The sequence below is a fragment of the Excalfactoria chinensis genome, chromosome 2 (assembly GCF_039878825.1).
Source record: "Excalfactoria chinensis isolate bCotChi1 chromosome 2, bCotChi1.hap2, whole genome shotgun sequence".
Lineage (NCBI taxonomy): Eukaryota > Metazoa > Chordata > Aves > Galliformes > Phasianidae > Excalfactoria > Excalfactoria chinensis.
In genome coordinates, this window is record NC_092826.1 from 98,023,340 (window position 1) to 98,042,455 (window position 19,116).

Consider the following 19,116-nt stretch of genomic DNA (forward strand, 5'->3'; position numbering starts at 1 on the left):
TACGGATCTTTAGTATTAACCCATGCTTCGTCAAAAAAAAAGCTTAGGTGGCACTTAATTCCTACCTAAAGGAGAATGTAAGTGTTGTCAGTTTCTTTACAAAGCCATGAGAAATGTTACTGAGTTGGCATTTCTTGTGTAGCAGGAGCGTGCAATACATCTGCCATGCTTAACATATTTGAGCACGTTTGTGTACAGTTGTAGTCTGTCCAGCTATCTCTCCATAGGGGAACTTCTCATGTTTGATATCAAATTTATTTGTAGTGCCATTTGTTAGTTGGATTTGGAAATGCGATACAGCACTATGCTGAAATCACAATGCAAGCATGCTACAGTGATGGCAGCATACCAAGTGGAATCACAGTGCGCTCTGGGAGCATTTATCACAGCAGGAAGGTTGTAGGATCTTTCTACTCCATAGCCTTGTGTTCCTGTTTGTTTTTTGAAGCACACACTTAAAGGTGGTCAGTGCCACCAAGGACCTCCTTGCACCCATTTGGAGTTGGGAAGGTCTCAAGACGAGGCTTTTTTCTGCCTGAGCAGGACTCGTGGTCTTCTCTCATGCTTGAGCCTGTGCTCAAGATTACCAACTGCAGCTCTTCTTTGAAGCAGATTTCATGTTCACAAATTTACATGCTACCTTGCAACAAAGTCCTGTTTCCACTTCTAGATTCCTTGACAAAGGCAAGTGACCCCCCTTATTTCAAGCAAGAGATTCTGAAATACCACATCAGCTAGTCCTGCACTAGTTACCACATGTGCTTTAAGTTGACTTCACAGGGACTGTTGTTTGATAGTACCTGCATCATCAAAACAAAAGGAATTTGATAATCGTGCCTTCAGGGCTCAGGCTACGTAAAAGCACTTCCTTGCTTGCACTTCAGTTAGCCTCAGCTCATTCTCTTCTCAAGCAAATGTGACGCACAACCCATAACTGAAATCTTTTATTTTAGAAACATAATAGATTCTTTCTGTTCTCTGATAAACCGAAGGAAAAAAATATAACATCTGTTTGCCGTCATTAAATCCTCTCTTCCCACCCCCTCCAAGACTTTATCTACATAAAACAATGTAAAATATTTTTTTAGATACACACAAATCTATACAAATAATTTCTTGCTCAGCATCTCTCAAAAACTTTATACAAGTCAGGCAGGTTAGCGAGCTGCAAAATGTTGCCATCATCTGTGAAGTGTTTAGGAGGTAAAAGATGAGTCCTGAAGGCTTTGTAAACAACGTGCTCCACTGTCCATTTCCACGGCGGTGAACCAGAGTCAGAATCCTCATTCTGAAACATGGAACAGAAGGAATGAAGTTATTTCACTAACAGAGAGCACTTAACTGTGTCAGGCTGCTGAAATGAAAACTCTGCTAATATTCAAGTTCGTTTTGCACTGCCAAGTTAATTTTAAGCTCTGAAAAATCCATTTGAGTGGTGTCACTTGAACTGGCTAGCTGAACTGAATGATTCAACCAATACTTACACATAAGCAAACTACATTTTTAGGTTTATATGTATCCTCCTATAGAAGCTTACTGTAGCTCAACAGGTTAAATAAAAACACTTTCCAGACTGAGGCCCAGTGAAGTATATACGTGAAGTATATCACAATGCTCAGTGTTAAAAGGTTCTCTCAGTACAGACAGGTAAAGTGAGCCATGTTGTTTCAGAAACATGCTGCACTGCTACTTGATTCACTTCACTGAAAAAGCAGATTTGGGCTTAGAACTCTGTAGTCTGGGGGAGAAAAAACAAAGTTTGTCCTGCTAATGCTGGTTAAGTAAATAAGTAGTAACATATTATGGTACCTGAGAGTGCGTCAGGTTGGTTTCATCTATTACATATTGTTTTCTAATGGAGTAGAACAGAGACAGTTCTTTACTTAGGCTTTCAAAGCACTCCTTCTCTTCATCCCAGTTTACCTGTTAGAAGAAAGAAGTAATTTAATAAAATCTGGATAAGTGGCCAGAGACTTGGTAACAATTCCTGATATGGAGGAAAAAAAACAACAATCACATAAGCACAGAATTGTAAGGGGGCTCTAGTTATCATAGAGTCCAACCCCACTGCTAAAGCAGGTTCCCTACAGTACAGAATAATGCTTTGGCCATTTTTGTGCTGGTAAGGTGAATGCACTGAACAGAAATGAGTAAAAATGAAGGTATTCAAATCAAAATATACTTAATTAGTAGTTATGAATGTAGAGGTAAAGTCCAATTAATCAGTAACTACTGCAAGAGTGCCTGAAGTACGTAACAGCACATTTAATCTATTTCTGCTCCTTCTTTGCAGCTTATCATTAATTCATTTGGTTCACTTAATTATTTCCTAAATTTAAAAAGACATTTGAAAATGAATAACTTACTAAAACATACCTCAGTGGCCAAACGAAGGATAAACATTGGTAGTCCCTCCAGCAGGGGAATGTAGTTGTCTATGAGAAGTGGTAATCCAGTAAGGTTTCCTTCCTGCAAAGGCAATACTACTGCTTCAGTTAAAAATAGGTTTTTCTTGCAGTGAATTCACTAGAGCTGTTACCTGTTTTAAGACTGTTTCTTGCTAAACTTGCTGAGCGTTAAGGAGTATCTGAAGTTGCAGGATTTTAAGCCCAATTTCAGGTAGCCATTGTGGGAAAAGGGACGGGGGTAGTGTTTAACTTGAAATGCTTCAGCGTAGAGTTTTCACTTGTGGGAGAACTCAACTCGGCTCCTTCGTCTACCCCCTGACTATGCTGATCCTATTTCTACTGAGAATACTGAGATGAGGAGTCTCAGTTATATGACACACTTGCTAAAGCTGTTCAGTTTTGTACAGAGTAAAAGATGCAACAGGCCACACACAAATGTTAGAAGCAAGGGATGTCCCATAGCTCAGCCTGGGCTGCTTTTTGGACAGAAAAGTTGCAGGCTGATTGATTACTGAAACAACGACTCAAGTATTTTCTCTGCTGGTTGATTACACTTTGCATAGCCCTCCTTTAAAAGCAGCATAAGTCCTGAACATTTTTAAGGAAAGGGGTAAACCACCCAAGTCTTACCAGAGCTAGCTCTTGCTGATAGTAAGCACTGCAAGCAAACTATTGCTATTACCAGATGCCAAACTGCAGCACCATTTAGTGTGAAGAGTAATAGCAGCAGTCACCTCATCGATTTCAAGGGAGAAATAATCTTTCAACATTTCAGACTTCTTTTTCAGGAACTCAACTATGTACTCAGCAAGGCCTTCTTTGGGGCCATCTTCCTCTGTCCAGCCACTTTCAGGGTCCTCTAAAGCAAGCATTGCAAGCTCATATAAAGGAGCTGGCTCCTAAAAGAAGCAGAAGTGTTGTTAATGATCAAAACAACACAACAGATTCTTCCTTCACATATAATGTGAGTTCAATACACAGTTTCTAGCCTGCAGAGCACATCAGCTCATTAACCAGTCTAAAAAAGTGAGAAAAAACTCTATCTAAAGTCGCAGCTACAAAATTACTACAGGCTTGCCAATCTATTGCTGTAAGGAAAATGGCACATCGCTCCGACGAGTGGACAAAAATGAACCTATAAACATACACATTATTTGAAGGGACAGGGTTACCGTAAATAAACAATCTTATAGAGAATATAATGTAGCATTATACTTACAGAGAGTCTTAGAACGCCAAAGTTTGCAAAGTCATAAATAAGTATCTGGTAGAAAAGTTCCTGGCTAGAATGAAATACATACATTTGTTGTATGAACACAATCTATGCATCTCCAAGGTATCCTAAGTAAGAGGGGGAAAAGCATGGGTCACCATGGAAACAACAGCTTCATTACCTGAGTTTTGTTGTATTGAGAAGATAGAGTTTTGTCCGATGCTGCACCAGAGCCCACTGAGGGCTGACACAGCCAACAAACGAGTGATCACGCAGCATCTCCTGAAGACCTGAAATTGAAGGGAGGAAAAGGAAGAAAACAATAAGAGAAAGAGTTTAATATCCTACCTGCTAACTCTGCCCTAATTTATTCAGCTGAGTCATCTGTGACTTTTAAAGTCTGGTTACTGTTCAGACATTGCTACGCTACAGCTTCTAATATAGGCCTGTACTGCTACCAATTATCAATTCATTTTGAAATCTTAACTACTTATTTGCGAATTCATACACTCAGCATTAAAGCACAAATGAGAAAGGTTAGGAGTTAATCTGCAAATGCAAGTTTTAAGAAGTGTCTCCTTTTGACTTCGGTAACTTGACTTTCTCAGGTTGCTTCAGCCACAGGAGGTTGGTAAGGGAACACAGGCTGGGGGAAAAAAGAATAACAATAAAACAACAACACAGCAGATCACACAGAATGGCAGGGGTTGAAAGGGACCTCGAGAGATATCGAACCCAACCCACTGCTAAAGCAGGATCCCTACAATAGGTGATACAAGTAAGCATCCAAATGAATCTGTAATATCTCCACGGGAGACTTGACAACCTCTCTGTGCAGCCTGTTCCAGTGTTCTTCCACGTATTTGCATAGAGCTTCCTATGTTAATAGGAACATGTTCCTATGTTCCTGTGCTACCAGAAACATCACAGTAGCTTCAACAACAACAAAACAATGCAAACAAGATTGCCGACATTTAGACTAGCTGAATAATACAGCATTGTGTGACTCAGTGTCATTATGTGACTCTTAAAGCAACTGAAGGAGTGTAGAGGGAACAACCCTAAGAAGAACTGCAAACACTTCCATCTTTTTCCAAACTCTTTCTCCATTCTCTTGTAAATTCCACTTATATACATGGGACAGATAAATATATAATACAGTTCTCAATCTTATCCCGTTATTATGTTCTCCTTATGAACTTGTGTGTCCCTGGTGGCGCACGGTGTTAGAACCGCCGTTTGCAACACCAGAGTGCCCGGGTTCGAATCCCCCTTGTGGCGCAAGTGGTAGAACTGCCGCTCTGCTACATTAGAGGGCTCGAATCCCAGGAGTTGGACTCGATGATCTCTAAGGTCCCTTCCAACTCGCACGATACTATGATACTATGATACTATGATACTATGATCTCTTTTGGAATCATGCAACTAAGCCAATTTTCTTATAATGATAATATTTTAACTTACATTTGCTTGAAAATTGCTAATTAACTCAAGTTTTTCAAGCTGTGATTTTACAGCATTAGTTACGATGCAGGTTGAGATTCACCAACTATTTAAAACACATAAAGAATCTGGGACACCTTTTTTAACTTTTTTTCCCCCTTGGTAGACCGAACAATCATCTTTATTTGGTAAAACAAACCTGAGAAGCAAAACAGTTGCTTACTTTCATGTGCCTGGTTGCTGATCTCCTCCTGAAGAGTCAACACGCTGGTTAAATTGATAATTCTTCTTTTAGGGGTGCAGGCAGCAGTCATTTCCTTTCCAGTGTCTTCTTCCATTTGTACATCTGTGTCTTCCCGTGGTCTCTTTCTGCAATACAGAAACAAAGAGGAAAGATGTTCTACTTTTCTATCACTTGAGCAAAGCACATTCAAACAGATGGGATGCTGAATTCATGTGCTCTACGTTAATAAAACAAAGCAGGAAGTTTCCTTACAGTTTCCCAGAAAGAAATACAGTTTTCCTTTTCTTCCTAGGCATAATTCATTAGAAAAAGGATAATGCAAAGAATTTAAGAACAAAGCTTTTTACATACAGCGTGTCTGTTGTTTAAGCAACGAGCCAATTAGGCTCTAAAAGACACATCACAAGATACTGTTACTTCTAATTACTTCTTCCACTCTTATTTCTCTGTGATAGTAGGGAAAAAACTAACCAGGTTCTCTCAGAAGACTCTGGCCTCTCAGAACAGCCCCCCATGGGAGCTGTAAAGCATTACAGGGCTTTTATCTTTATCAGGTTAACAGCTGCAAAATGCTGTGATGTAGTTGCTGTCTTTCCATCACACCGCAGAAGGGTGAACCTGCGAAGTGAGGCAGACTGATACGATCTCTCTGATGCAAAGTCAGTATCATTATCTATACTGTTTCCTGCCTTGTAACTAGAATGGGATTTCCGTGCATGCTGCAAAGTTTTTCACAAGTTACGTACTTGACAGTTCACAGATGAAATTGGATTTCTCATTAAAATGCTGTAAGAGGTTACTCTAGAGAAAAAAAAACACAAAATATCCTTCTGAAAGCAGCAGTCCAAAGAGATGAGAAAAACCTTCAACTTCTGGGTGATGCCATGAACTAAACAGGTAGGACCTCAGGAAAGCTGAGACTTACCGTGAGACTGCTTTCTCAGGAGACAAGTGTCTGCTCTTACTCAGCCCTTCAGGCATCACTGCATCCTGCTGAACATCAGCCATTTCAATTACATCAGCTGTTTCAAGACGCTCACTCACATCTTCCATTTCAGCATCCTGTGGCCTAACTGTGCCCTCTGGAGGTCCCACATTAACCCCTGATGTCTCTTCCGTGGGGCCTGTACTCTGGGGATTGTTCACTGGCTGAAGAAAAGCATCCAACTTCTGCTCTCGGGAATCAGTGCGGACCATCTGGTGTGCATAGACTTTATCACTGGTTCCTTTTGTAGCCGTAGAAGAGCTCGCTGCTGATTTTACCACCTCACTGGAAGAACATTCGGCCCCCGGAAGCAATGTCTTCATTATGATATGAGAAAGGAGAGAGATCAATCGTAAGTAAGAGCACACAGACAACACAAAGATCATTTCTGTTTCTCACAGCATCTTACTGCTCAAAAGCAAGCACTTCCAAACCCCACAGAAATCATGTCAACTGCTTGAACAACCACCAGCCCTGTATTTGCTATGCACATAACATGAGTGTCATCATCCTGGCAACTACAGAAATCATCAGTTTGCATTTCAGACAAGGGAATGCAAAGTCCTTAATGTAAAAAAGCACAAAGAAAACTTAAAAAAAAAATTACAGTTCTTATACTGTCCTCTATTTAAAACAAGATTAGGATGCTTTTCCTGCTATTTTTCCAGTTGGGTTAAGTTCGGTGTCATCAAATGCAGTTTCCTCAGTCTCACATTCCTTGTGAAAAGGGCAGAACAAAAGCCAACCAAGTGTTGGCTTACCCTATTTTATTCTATTCTATTCTGTTACCCCAAGAGGGTAATATACTTGCCAAATGAAAAAGAATAAATAATTTTGTTAAGTATCCGTTCAAGATATTTTCATGCACTTCTAATCCAATAAGTTCAATGCCACATTATTAACACTGGTATACTGAAGTATACCAATTTCATCCCCAAAACACTAAAGATCTCAAGCTACCAGTACAACACTGGTGACCAGCCTAGCTTGTGCTTTTGAAGAAAGCAAATAATATGTCCATTACTGTTGAAGTACAGGGCTATGGTCACCTGAAACACGTATCCTCACCTGAGTGTAGTACATCCTTGAAGAATTAGAACCCAAGAGCTTGCTCTCTATGTGTTGTTGCACACGCTCTAGAATGCTGTCTTCATGGAGGAAGTGGACCTCATGTTTTGTAGGGTGTACATTCACATCTACATTTTTAGGGGCTATTTCCAGGCTGGAAAACATTTTAAAAGAAGTTAACATTAAGTTACCCATGGATGGCAGAAAGGGTACAAATTGGTTCAGTATAGAAGTTGTCAAACTAGGCGCCAATTACTCCAAGAAAAGAAACCATAAAGACCCCAAAACTTCAAGCTACATGACAGACAATTTTGTTTGGTATATTAAAATTCTGTTCTGATCTCAGCCAAGTCAGCTTGCATAAATTACCTCAAATCAATGTCTCCACTGGAGAACTGTTATTTGAGATATAAAATATCCTGAAGTCACCAATCAGTCCATCTGTATTACTGAACAACAGGTCCAGTACTGCATCCCCCTTTCTATTACTTGGCTTAAGAAGTTCTCTTTGATGCATTCTAGAAGCCTCCTGAATTACCTACAGCTTGCCGTGCTACTTTTCCAGCACATGTTAGGGGGAGAGAGTCCCACAGCAGGACTAGAGCTTGTGACCATGGTGCCTCCTGTAGCTGGAGGAAGAAGGCTTCATCAGCAGGCTCTGCTTGATCAGGCAGCCTGCAGTAGTCACCAGTCACAAGGCTCCCTTTGTTGCCTCAGTCTCTTAACTCTCACCCATACACTTTTGACTCGCTCATGGCCATTCTTCAGGGACAGCTCTTCTCACTTTATTCCTCTCTTGATGTAGAGGGTAATCCCTCTTCCCCTCCTTACCCACCTGCCCCTTCTGAACAGCTTGTAGCCATCAATAGCCACATTCCAGTCATGGGAATCATCCCACCACGTTTCAGTAATAGCAAGTACATCACGGTTTTCTAGTACCGCAGTGACTTCCAACTCCTCCTGCTTTTCCCAAGCTGTGTACATTGGTGTTGAGGCTCTTCAACAAGGTGAAAAGACCTTGAAATCTCCTTGTCCCGAGATTTCAAGTGTTCTGCAGTATTGCCAGGCTACTTCTTCCTACTACTTTACCTTAAGTATAGAAATGGATGTGTACTTTTTGGCAAATAAGCAGCATACACAGTCTCTATGGCTTTCCGCAAAGCAGTTGACTCTACCAGCCGATCTGAAACAGAACCAAACGCTACAGTCAAAGAATGCCACTGAAATAGATTAGATGGTGCCTAACTAATCCTTCAAACCAATATCTTCCAGCTTTTCATCTTCAAAAGACATGCACGATATTCCACAAGCTTTGGTTACTTTAGGTTTACTTTTACTTTTTCTTTTTAACTTACGGTTTATGAAGAGTAAAAATATGCACTTCTTCACAGAGTAGTTGGCATTCGTGATGTAACCTTTCATTTTAAAGGCCAGATTTGCATCCTCACAGCCCACTTCTATGAGTTCCCTATTGACAGTTTGACAGAAATACACACAAAAAATGTATTCTTCCGTTAATGCAAATCTCAAGCAGCCCTCACAAGTAGCAACATACTGTTCTACATTGTACTTATGTTGTGGTTAAGGATAACATAGGACTAGAAGGAATGGTTTCAAGCTGCGGCAGGGGAGGTTCAGGCTGGACATTAGGAAATATTACTTCTCAGAAAGGGTGGTCAGGCACTGGAATGGACTGCCCAGGGAGGTGGTGGAGTCACCGACCCTGGTGGTGTTCAAGAAGCAATTGGATGTTGCGTTGAGGGACATGGTTTAGTGGGAGCTATTGGTAACAGGTGATCGGTTGGACTGGATGATCTTTTAGGTCTTTTCCAACCTTGGTGATTCTCTGATTCTAACATTAGAATTATCTGAGAGTTCAAACATTCATTGCTGAACCATACAATTATTTAACCACACAAATAAGATAACATAGCCGGCATTTCCTTTCTCTTTTTGTTTTCTTTCTGCACCTTCTTCAGGGCTGTGCAAAGGAAAAACACGTATCAAACAATCATTGGAAGTAGAGAAAAGCGAGTACATTATCAAATGTACTGAAGTATGAAGAGGTAAGGATATCGTGGTGTAAGAAAAGGACAGAAACTTGTAGAGAAAACAGATACAGCTTGGTCTTTTTGGTTTAGCACAACCAAATTACAAGCAGATTGTTCCCTTCCAATGAAGGAGTAGCTACAACTTCCTATTTCATTTGATACAACAGGTTTTTGTTTGGTTGGTTTTATTACTGCAACAGTCACTCCCTGTAACACACTTTGAAGGAAGAACAGGAAGAGTCAGCACGGCCCACATTCTGTAAAAGAGAAGAACGAGGGAAATGTACTAGAAAACTCCAGGTCCAAATGAAGCTTGATATCAACATACCTGCTGACGGCATTTCCAAAGATGGACCTAATGTTGTCCACTGTCGTAGCATTTGATAAAGTTCTGACATCTGACACAGTATCACCTTGCTGAAGAGACCAGAAAGGACTATCAGTCAGTTCATGGTTCTGTCTGATGTTTCAGGAACACATGAAACTTAGCAATAACGTTTCTAACAAATGATACAATGTCATTGGATGGTTTATATCATTTACTTATTTGTGTTTAGAAAAGCAGTAAATGTTAAATGGCACCGAACTGCAGAATTTGCTAGATCACATTAGAGCTACTCAGGCTAATACTTCATCTCTGAAACTGAAGAACATAAGCAGCTTCAGAAATAAGTGTCAAGGAACATCACAGAATGAAGGTACTTTGCACAATTCTATTTCATGTAGTTGTTAGTAACCAGACTTTCAAAAAAGGCTGAAACAGCTCATAAACAGTGGACTTCAGGATCCTTAGGACACTGATGAAGGTACACTGCAAGCTCGCTTTGGCAGACTTGAGCCTCTTTGGAGGCTACATTACCATAGGATAAAGCCCCAGAAGGAAGAAGGGTCCAAGAAAGCTGGTTAATATTCAGAGATCACTTCCTCCAAGCTCAGGAGCTATGCATCCCAACAAAGAGGAAGTAAAAACATCAGGAGCCCTGGTGGACAGGTGGATGAACAAGGAGCTCCCTGACAAACTAAAACACAAAAAGGAAGCCTACAGAGGGTGGAAACATGCCTGTGAGTAATGCAGAGAAGCAGACAGGTATCAGGTTAGGAAAGTTAGATCAGTTAGGATTAGGTTAGGAAAACAATTAGATCTGACCAGGGACATCGAGGGCACCAAGAAAAGCTTCTATAGGTACACAGGTGATAACAGGATATGGATACACAGGATATGGAGGAGCCTGAGGTACTCAACCACTACTTTTCTTTTTTTTGGCCTCATTCTTCACTCAAGTGCTCTAGCCATGCTGCCCAAGCCACAGACAGCAAAGGCAGGGACTGGGAGAATAATAAACTGCCCGTGTAGTAAACTAGGTCTGAAGCCATCAAAGGAACCTGAAGGTGCACAGGTCTTTAAGACCTGATGAGATGCTTCCAAAGGTCCTGAAGGAACTGGCAGATAAAATTGCTAAGACACTACTCATTGTATTAGAGTAGTTATGGCAGTCCAGTCAGCTCCCTGTGACCAGAAAAGGTAACCCCTATTCTGTGACCAGAAAAACATAACCCCTGTTTTTAAAAACAAAAAAAAAAAAAGGAAGACCTGGGGAACTACCAGCCAGTCTGTGATTGGCAAGATCATAGAGCAGATTCTCCTGAAAACTACACTAAGGCACATGGAAAACAGGTCATTGGTGACAGCCAGCATGGCTTCGCTAATGGCAAATTGTGCCTGAAAAAGTACACTGACCTTTTTTGACAGCATTACAGCACTGGTGGAAAAGGGAAGAACAATTGACATCATTTACCTGGACTTCAAATGCAGTGCATTTGACACTGTCTCACAAATCCTTGACTCTACACTGGAAAGACAGTGATACGATGGATGGACCATTAGTGGATAAGGAATTGGCTTAACGGCTGCACTCAAGGAGTTGTGATCAACAGCACGAAAACCAGGTAAAGACCAGCAACAAGTGACATCCCTCAGAGGTTGATATTGGGACTGACACTTTTTAACATCTTTGTCAGCAACATGGACAGTGGGATTGAGAGCACCTGCACCGAGTTCGTCAACAACACCAAGCTATGTGGTGAAGTCAGCATGCAGGAGGAAAGCGATGCCACCCTGAGGGACTTTGACAGGCCCAAGGTGTGGGCCTACTCAAACCTCATGAAGTTCAAGAAGGCTACATGCAAAGTCCTGCTCCTATGACAGAGCAATCTCAAGCACAAATACAGGCAGGGCAGAGAATGGACTGAGAGCAGCCATAAGGGCCTGGGGGTGCCAGTTGATGAGAAAGAAACACAACAAACACAACGTGCTCTGTGCACTTGCAACCCAGAAAAACAGCTGTATCCTAGGCTGCTTCAAAAGCAGCATGACCAGCAGGGCAAGAGGCAACTCTCCCCTTCTGCTCTGCTCTCAAGACCCCACTTGCAGCACTACATTCAGTTCAGGTACTGCCAACATAAAAAGGACATGGACCTGTTGGAGCAGATCCAGAGAAGGCCATGAGGATGATCAGAGGGCTGCAGTGTTTTTCTTATGAAGACAGGCTGGAATTGTCCAGCTCTGGCAAGACCTCAGAATGGCCTTCATGTAACCAGTGGGGGCCTACAGGAAAGCAGGCAAGGGACTCTATTAGGGACTGTACTGATAGGACAAGGGGGAATGGCTTTAAACTAAAAAAAAAATGATTAGATATAAGAAAGAAATTGTTCCTGAGGGTGGTAATGCACTGACATAGACTGTCTCAAGAAGCTATCGGTGCTCCATCCCTGTGTTCAAGGCCAGGCTGGATGGAGCTTTGGGGCAGCCTGATCTGGTGTGTGGCAGCCCTGCCTACAGCAGGAAGGTTGGAACTAGGTGATCTTCTGAGATCCCTTGCAACCCAAGTCATTCTATCATTCTATAATAAAGCTAAAACAAATGAAACGTTGACCACACAGAAAACACCAAACTCCCAAGAAATACATTGTTTTGTTTACTGTTTGCTAAAATGATTTCTACTCAACTGCAACAAAGAACACTTCAACATTTCAGCACAAGGGAAAACGCTGTATACTATTCCCTCTGCAAAAGAGGCAGTAAAACTATTCTGTTGCTTTCATATCTGTGTGCATGTGAGATAAATATATATATATAAATTGACTAGATGTGTATATAGTGAAATTATAAGGACTTCATTTACATACCTTTTTAACTGAAAAGCTGATACCTGAGTTATGGATGGCATACCTGGAAAAAAAAAGAAAGCCAATATAAGACTGCAGTACACAAAAGAAAAAGGACTCAAGGCTACTGTTTGTGAATGCTGAAAAAGGAGCTAGTAACAGGCCCAAAAGTTATTTCCTGCTAGACAGTAATGCAACTCAAGCCAAACTAAGCTTTTTGTGGACTTAACAGCTATCAAGAAAACATGATCTGTTTATAGCTCGCCTGCAACCATGCGGGAGGGAAAAAAATATTCAGCTTATCTTATTTCTCAAAGAAAACTAAAATAATAAGAAAACAACCACAAAAAATAACAACAAACCTAATCAACTTACACAGATCTCATTAGGTCAGTTTCAGTACGAAGTTTTACCACTGAGATCATTTAGCTTTTCTAATCAACTCTCAACCTGTGTGAAGAAAAGGCTGAAAAATGGCTGACTTCTACTCTACCTGGACAGTTCGGCTGCCTTTTATACAAGGCCAAGTTACGATACACATCAGCTGCACAACCTTGGCTTAATGTCAAAGGCCTCCCACAACTTCATGTAGATGGTATCAGTTGTTGCCTTTGTGCACTGTTGTCATCACTCCATCACAGAAGGCTGAGTTGGAAGACTTCAGATCAGCTTATCCCACATCAGTCAGATCTGCCTCTTAACTTCCTGATTGAAGCGTTCCGTCACAGCAAAGACTAAATAGCTCTTTCAGGGAGCGAGCTAAAACTTCACACAGCACCCTGCTATTCTTTGTTATCTTCTGTTTTAACCGGGAGAGCAAAGCAGTTTTATTTGGTTAAATTGCATAGGTCCTGCTTGCAAACTACTGCAGGTATCAGATGCAGAAAAGGAACCAAATAAGGAAACATTATATCTGGTAGCTGAAGTATGTATATCACTTTAGCTACCAGATATAATATACGTATGTGTGTGTGTGTGTATATTTTTCATATAAAATGTATATAAAAATATAATGTATATATGATTTTTGGCTTTTGGTTTTTTATAAGGTGTCAAATTGCCATTCAGCTTTTTCACATTCAGTTACTCAGTTTTTTACTTGGATTCTTTTCAAGTCAAGTTCAATTGAAGTTCATTTATTCAAGCCCATCTCCATTTGTTTGCTGGGTTTCTTAGTAATGATACACCTGAATATAAAATCGAGTGTAGTTTTTCAACATCTAAATTTTCTCTATCAACTTAGACTGTTAACTAGCACTGTACACTAAAAAAGAAGTAAAAAACAGAACAACAACAAAAGGCAACAACAACATCACAGTATCACATACACACACCAGTCTCTCTGAAAACCCCACGTTCTTCATGGCAAAAGGAATTAGAGCTGCTTATTTCAGTTTACCTGCCAACAACTTCTAGTATTTTGGCATACTCCTCACTTGGATTTTTTAAAGCTTTCCTCCTTGTATTTACATTGTAAAAAAGATCTTCCACCTACAAGAGACAGAAGTCACAATTAAAGACCATTAAAAAAAATCTGCTATACAATTAGACTACTTTCTGAAAAGATACAAAATTTGCTGAGAATATTTTAGTTTATAGAATCATAGAATCCTTAGAGTTGGAAGGGACCTCTGAAGGCCATCCATTCCAACTCCCCTGCAATGAACAGGGACATCACAGCTAGATCAGGTTGCCCAGGGCCTGACCCAGCCTTGCCTTGAAAGTCTCCAGGGACAGGCATCACCCACATCACTGGGCAACCTGTTCTAGCGCCCTCCACCGTCACTGTAAAATACTTTTCCTTATATGTAAGGAAAGGGCAGGATTTGGCCTTATCAAGCCATGCTGATTCTCCCATATTACCTCCCTGCCTTCCATGTACCTTCACATAGCTTCCAGAAGGATCTATTCCAGGATCTTTCCCAGGACAAAGGTGAGTCTCATAGGTTTGTAGTTTCTGGGGTCATCCTTTTTACCCTTCTTAAAATCAGGTATGGTGCAATCTTTTTTTCCAGTCACCAGGGGCTTCATCTGATTGCTACAACTTTTCAAGTATCATAGAGAGTGGCTTGGCAACTACATGAGCCAATTCCCTTAGGACTCTGGGTTGCATCTCATCAGGACTCACATATACTTGTGGATGTTCAGCTTCTTCAGGTGGTTGTGAGCCTGACCTTTGCTTACATTGCATCCCCAATCCCCTCTTACCAAATTAAACACTTAAGGCCTGTGTGGCAAGCAGTTATCAGGGAAGACAAAGCCAAATATTAAGTTTTCTCCTTGTCTGTTGTGACCAGCCTGCCTGTGTCACTCATTAGGGGAGGGTAACCCTCCTGCACCTTCCTTCTCTGATTGAGGTACCTATAGAAGCCTTTCTTGTTCTTTTTGGCATCAAACTGTGCTCTGGCTTTCCATACCCCATCCTTACACAGCCTAACAAGAAGGACCCATTATGAAGAATCAATGTTCAGAGTTTCCTTACCTGCTTAGTTTCACCTAATCAAATGCAATGTTTAAGTATTTTAGTACATCAGTTTTTTGTTGTCTGTTTTTAAATCGACATGACCCTATAAGCATTTGCTTTCTAGTGAAAGTTGTATATCTTCCATTGCAGATAGCACTGGATTCTCCAATTAAACTGTTCTAATGAAACGCAAATAAATATTAAAACAGCTGCTGCAATCAAGGCACACACATAAAACACTTCAAAAATATTCTAAGTGATGCTGTCATATACCTTGTAACGCAACACATAACGGTAGGTGGTACAAATATAAAGACCAATGAATAGTAGGAGAATGTGCAAAAGCAAATCAACCAACCAACCTACCGTGATCTGTGTCCCTTGGTTTCCAGCACAAGGTTTTGGGGGGGCTTTGATTTTTCCATCACTATAAGAAGCTCTAAGCAGAAAATAATAAAAAGTTGTCAAATAGTTAATAGAGGTGGTGGGGAAAAAAGGGGAAAAAGAAATAAATGGACAGAAACCCCATTATCATTGTACTCTTCCCAGCAGAGAACTTGGTTTGCTGGAGATTGACTGCAACTCCCCACCTTCTGCTAGAGGAAAGAAGATTCAATAACCTTTGCACCCACAGGAGAAGCAGGAAAGTGAGAACTGCAGCAGAGAAAAAGTACCAAGTAAAAGAATGTGTGTTTTGAAATTGCACTACTCAGACTTTCCTGTGATATTAAGATTACTGGCCTTTAGTTTCTTTAATATTCAGACCTGCACTAATAATAATTCTCCCGCTACACTTTATACTTGAGTTATACTATTAAGAGATTCCTGACTTTACATATAAGGTGTGTTTTTGTTGTTCATAAGAGGATGCTGACATAAACGATTACCTGGATCACAACTAACATACCTGTATGCACACTTTGCATCAGCTGTTTTAGTCGTTACCGTAACATGGGCAACATGACTGATGCTAGCCAATGCCTAGAGAAAGAAAAAGCATCTTTTTAAACTTTGCTCAAGAGATCATTGGTAGCTAAACAAGCGTCGACACTTTAAAGAACATCACAAGGTTTTTATACACTACTTGCACGTAACTAATAAAAACTTCCACAAGACAATAGCAGGTCAGTAGAGCTCTCATGAATGAGGGTTTTGTGAAACCCACAAAGCTGACTTTTACCCAGGACTATCTTCTGCCTTTAGTTATTGTATTTAGCCCAATGCCTATTGTATTTAATCCCCAATGTCATCAGGGATTACCATCCTGTCAAGTTCTTCATGGTCATTCACCTGCAGGCGTCTGAAGCAACATGTATAAAGAAGGCCTTGCCTCAATTAAATATCTTCTCACTCCAGAAAACAAGAATATATACCAATCCCAAAGAATCCACTTATTCTTGAAAGACGTGGAAATATATTTTGACTATATTCACAAGACAGACTCTCAGAAACCAGAACCTTCTGTAAAGGGTGCTGGGAATGACAAATTACATGACAAAGTACAAAAGGATAACTATGAACAGTGAACAATTTCACAACCTTGAGAAGAGCTTACCTCACCCCTAAAACCATACGTTGAAATACTAGCCAAGTCTTCAAATTTCTGCAATTTGCTGGTAGTAAATCTCTCACAAACAATGTGCAGATCTTCCTTCTGTGTGAAAGAGACAGACACATTCTAGTAGTTGCTTTCTGTTTCATGAAAATCCTAGAACAACTTAGGCTGGGCAGAACCTTAAAGCCCACCCAGTTCCAACTTGTAACTATAGGCAGGGCTGCCACCCAGATCAGGCTGCACAGGGCCACATCCAACATGGCCTTGAGCACCACTGATTTTTCCACGTCTTCTCAGGAGCACAAATATTTACAAACTGCATTAAGTCTTAAGAGGCAATATGGGTAAAATATCAGTGCACAAACGTCTGCTTTAAACTTTACTCACTCTGATACCACAGCCGTTATCTTGGACCTGGATGAGCTTCAGTCCACCTTCTTTGACTACCACCTGGATACTTGTCGATTTAGCATCCAAACTGCAGAAACCAACGAAGCACATTAGAGAACACCAATTCTAGCGAATAAAAATACATATGTCGAGCTGGACGTTAGGAAACCCAGAAGTTTGAACAAGGGGTACACCCGGCCCAAGCACAAGACATTCCATACTCCAGGCCCAGCTGCTTGTGTTCACCTGCAACATTCAGCTCGCCCCCCCGCCGCCCAGCAGCACGCCACAGCGGCCCGCCGTGCCCACAGCCGTTGGGCGTCCCCTCAGCGATACGCAGGAGCTTACCAGTTCTCTATCATCTCCTTGATGGCGTTTGCCGGTCTCTGGATGACCTCGCCGGCCGCGATGCGGTTCACCACGGCCTCATCCAACCGCCGGATGACGCCAGCTACCAGCGCCATGGCAAAAGCCCGGCTGCGGAGCTAAGAAAGCCCCGCTCTGCTTTCACGCTCCAAACAACAGCACTGCCCCGCACCACGCACACGGAGCTCTGCGATTGGACGAAACGAGTGTCCATCACTTGGCCGTCTTCCCGCCCGCGGCAAGAAGAGGGAAGGGGCCGAGAGGCGGCCGCGCGGAGGAGAGGCACGGCGATTGGCGGAGAGGAGAGACGGAGGCGGGGCTTCTAGCGGCCATTGGGCGACGCCGAGTGTCAGGGGCGCTGTGCAGACGGGGGGCGGGCATTGTGGGGCTGCGTGTGGTGACGTGAATGCTAAGAAGGGAAATTTTAGTTTCTTAGGAACTGAATCAAAGAAGTCGGTGCATAGAAACTTAACAGCAGAGTTTTGTAACCGTTAAGTCACGTATTCATCATTACAGTGCTGAAAAGCACTGAGGATATTTCCACCATAATGGCTTCAAAGGTCGCATGATTCGGAATCCATTACATTTCCACAGATAGTACATATGCATCAATTACACGTGAGACAATTAACAGATACACGCCTATCTCAGGTAGTCATTTATGAGGTCTCCAGTCTTCTATGGTCTCTTCTACCATCTAGCATCCTTCTAGCATCATGACAGTCCAACCAACAATCTTTTGTGATCCGGTGATGTTCCTCGCTTATCCTCTACATGAACCCGTTACAGAGATTGCCACTGGTTTGTATTGCATCCAAACCAGAAACAGTAAGTGTCTATCTAAGAAATTTCAGAAAGTGTAAACAGTTCACAGAAGATGGATTAGTGTGGAGATGCTAAACCTGCAGTTTTTCTTTTCCCAAATGTATCATCATTACGAAGGAAAATCACTGAATGATGGACAGTGGTGGAGGCCCAGGCCAGTGCCCAAATACATGCATCAGTGGGCTGTGAGGTGACTGACCAAGGGGTTGTAAAGTCAGCAAGAGGTGACCGTGATTTCACTGACCCTTGCTTTATGCATTCATTTTCCAGCAGAGTCCAGTGTGATTCCATTCTTGGACTCCAGTTGAGCACAGCTGTGAGACTTGCAGCACTGAATGAGGCCTTGGTTGAGTTATGCGGTAGGACTGCTAACTGCAGTTCTTGGTGCCCATCTCACAGCATCACCAGTGTTTCCCTGTCCCTGCCTGGCTCAGGGAGCTGGGGCACTGTGGGGGCACTGGCAGCAGTGGAGGCAAGTAGTACAGGTACATGGACCCGGGGTGGCTGATGGGGAGCAGGAGCCAGGAGAGTTTGTTGCTGATGGACCCGGGTACTGCTGCTGCCTGCCCCTTGGGCAGTGAGTGACCGCAGCCTCTTTCTCTTTGCAACCCTATCTGCCCACTGCAATGCCAGTGAGAGGATCAGCTTCCCAACCTTAGCTCTCCACAGCCCACTGCACAGCCTGGCACCACAGAGGTGGTATCAGACTGGACCTGCCCCATCTGTAGGCATAGTCAGGATGATGCAGCCTATGTGACCCCTGTGTCCACAAGCTTTGCCAGCTGTGCACTCTGGTGACACACTTGAGTGTCCTGTCCTGCAGCCTGCAGCACACTCAGGTTATGGTCTGCAGGGTGAGCAGGAGCCTGCAGATCCAGTGCTTCTGGCTCCTGAGCAACAATTCCCACCTGAGGTCTGGGCTGCCTTTTTCCAACAACA

The 19,116-nt window shown here is 42.1% G+C and overlaps 1 protein-coding gene across 3 annotated transcripts; it reads right to left on the reverse strand.

The window, feature by feature from the left end:
• Positions 1-931: 931 nt before the first annotated feature.
• MLH1 (mutL homolog 1) lies at positions 932-17,556 on the reverse strand. 3 transcript variants are annotated; one of them, XR_011902797.1, is made up of 19 exons: positions 17,335-17,556; positions 16,984-17,074; positions 16,597-16,695; positions 15,949-16,022; positions 15,408-15,480; positions 13,977-14,068; positions 12,599-12,641; positions 9,741-9,829; positions 8,717-8,829; positions 8,451-8,544; positions 7,362-7,515; positions 6,234-6,610; positions 5,288-5,433; positions 3,803-3,911; positions 3,628-3,691; positions 3,039-3,307; positions 2,377-2,469; positions 1,810-1,923; positions 932-1,288 (listed from the first exon to the last, which is right to left on the reverse strand). XR_011902797.1 is itself a non-coding variant. In XM_072328331.1 (19 exons), exons 1-19 carry the CDS (start codon positions 17,448-17,450, stop codon positions 1,121-1,123), a joined length of 2,271 nt encoding a protein of 756 aa, XP_072184432.1. In that variant the 5' UTR covers positions 17,451-17,556; the 3' UTR covers positions 932-1,120. The 3 variants fall into 3 exon arrangements, 2 of the variants coding, with proteins under 2 accessions (XP_072184432.1, XP_072184431.1); XM_072328331.1 differs by having other exon boundaries at positions 3,143-3,307; positions 16,597-16,692; XM_072328330.1 differs by having other exon boundaries at positions 3,143-3,307.
• Between the last annotated feature and the right edge of the window lie 1,560 nt (positions 17,557-19,116).

Excerpts from the sequence above, each read along its gene's own strand:
- MLH1 (XM_072328330.1), bottom strand. The coding sequence starts at position 17,450 with ATGGCGCTGGTAGCTGGCGTCATCCGGCGGTTGGATGAGGCCGTGGTG. Across the intron at positions 17,075-17,334 it reads AAGGAGATGATAGAGAACTG|TTTGGATGCTAAATCGACAA; the intron begins GTAAGCTCCTGC and ends TGGTTTCTGCAG. Across the intron at positions 3,308-3,627 it reads TTGGCGTTCTAAGACTCTCT|GAGCCAGCTCCTTTATATGA; the intron begins GTAAGTATAATG and ends TGCTTCTTTTAG.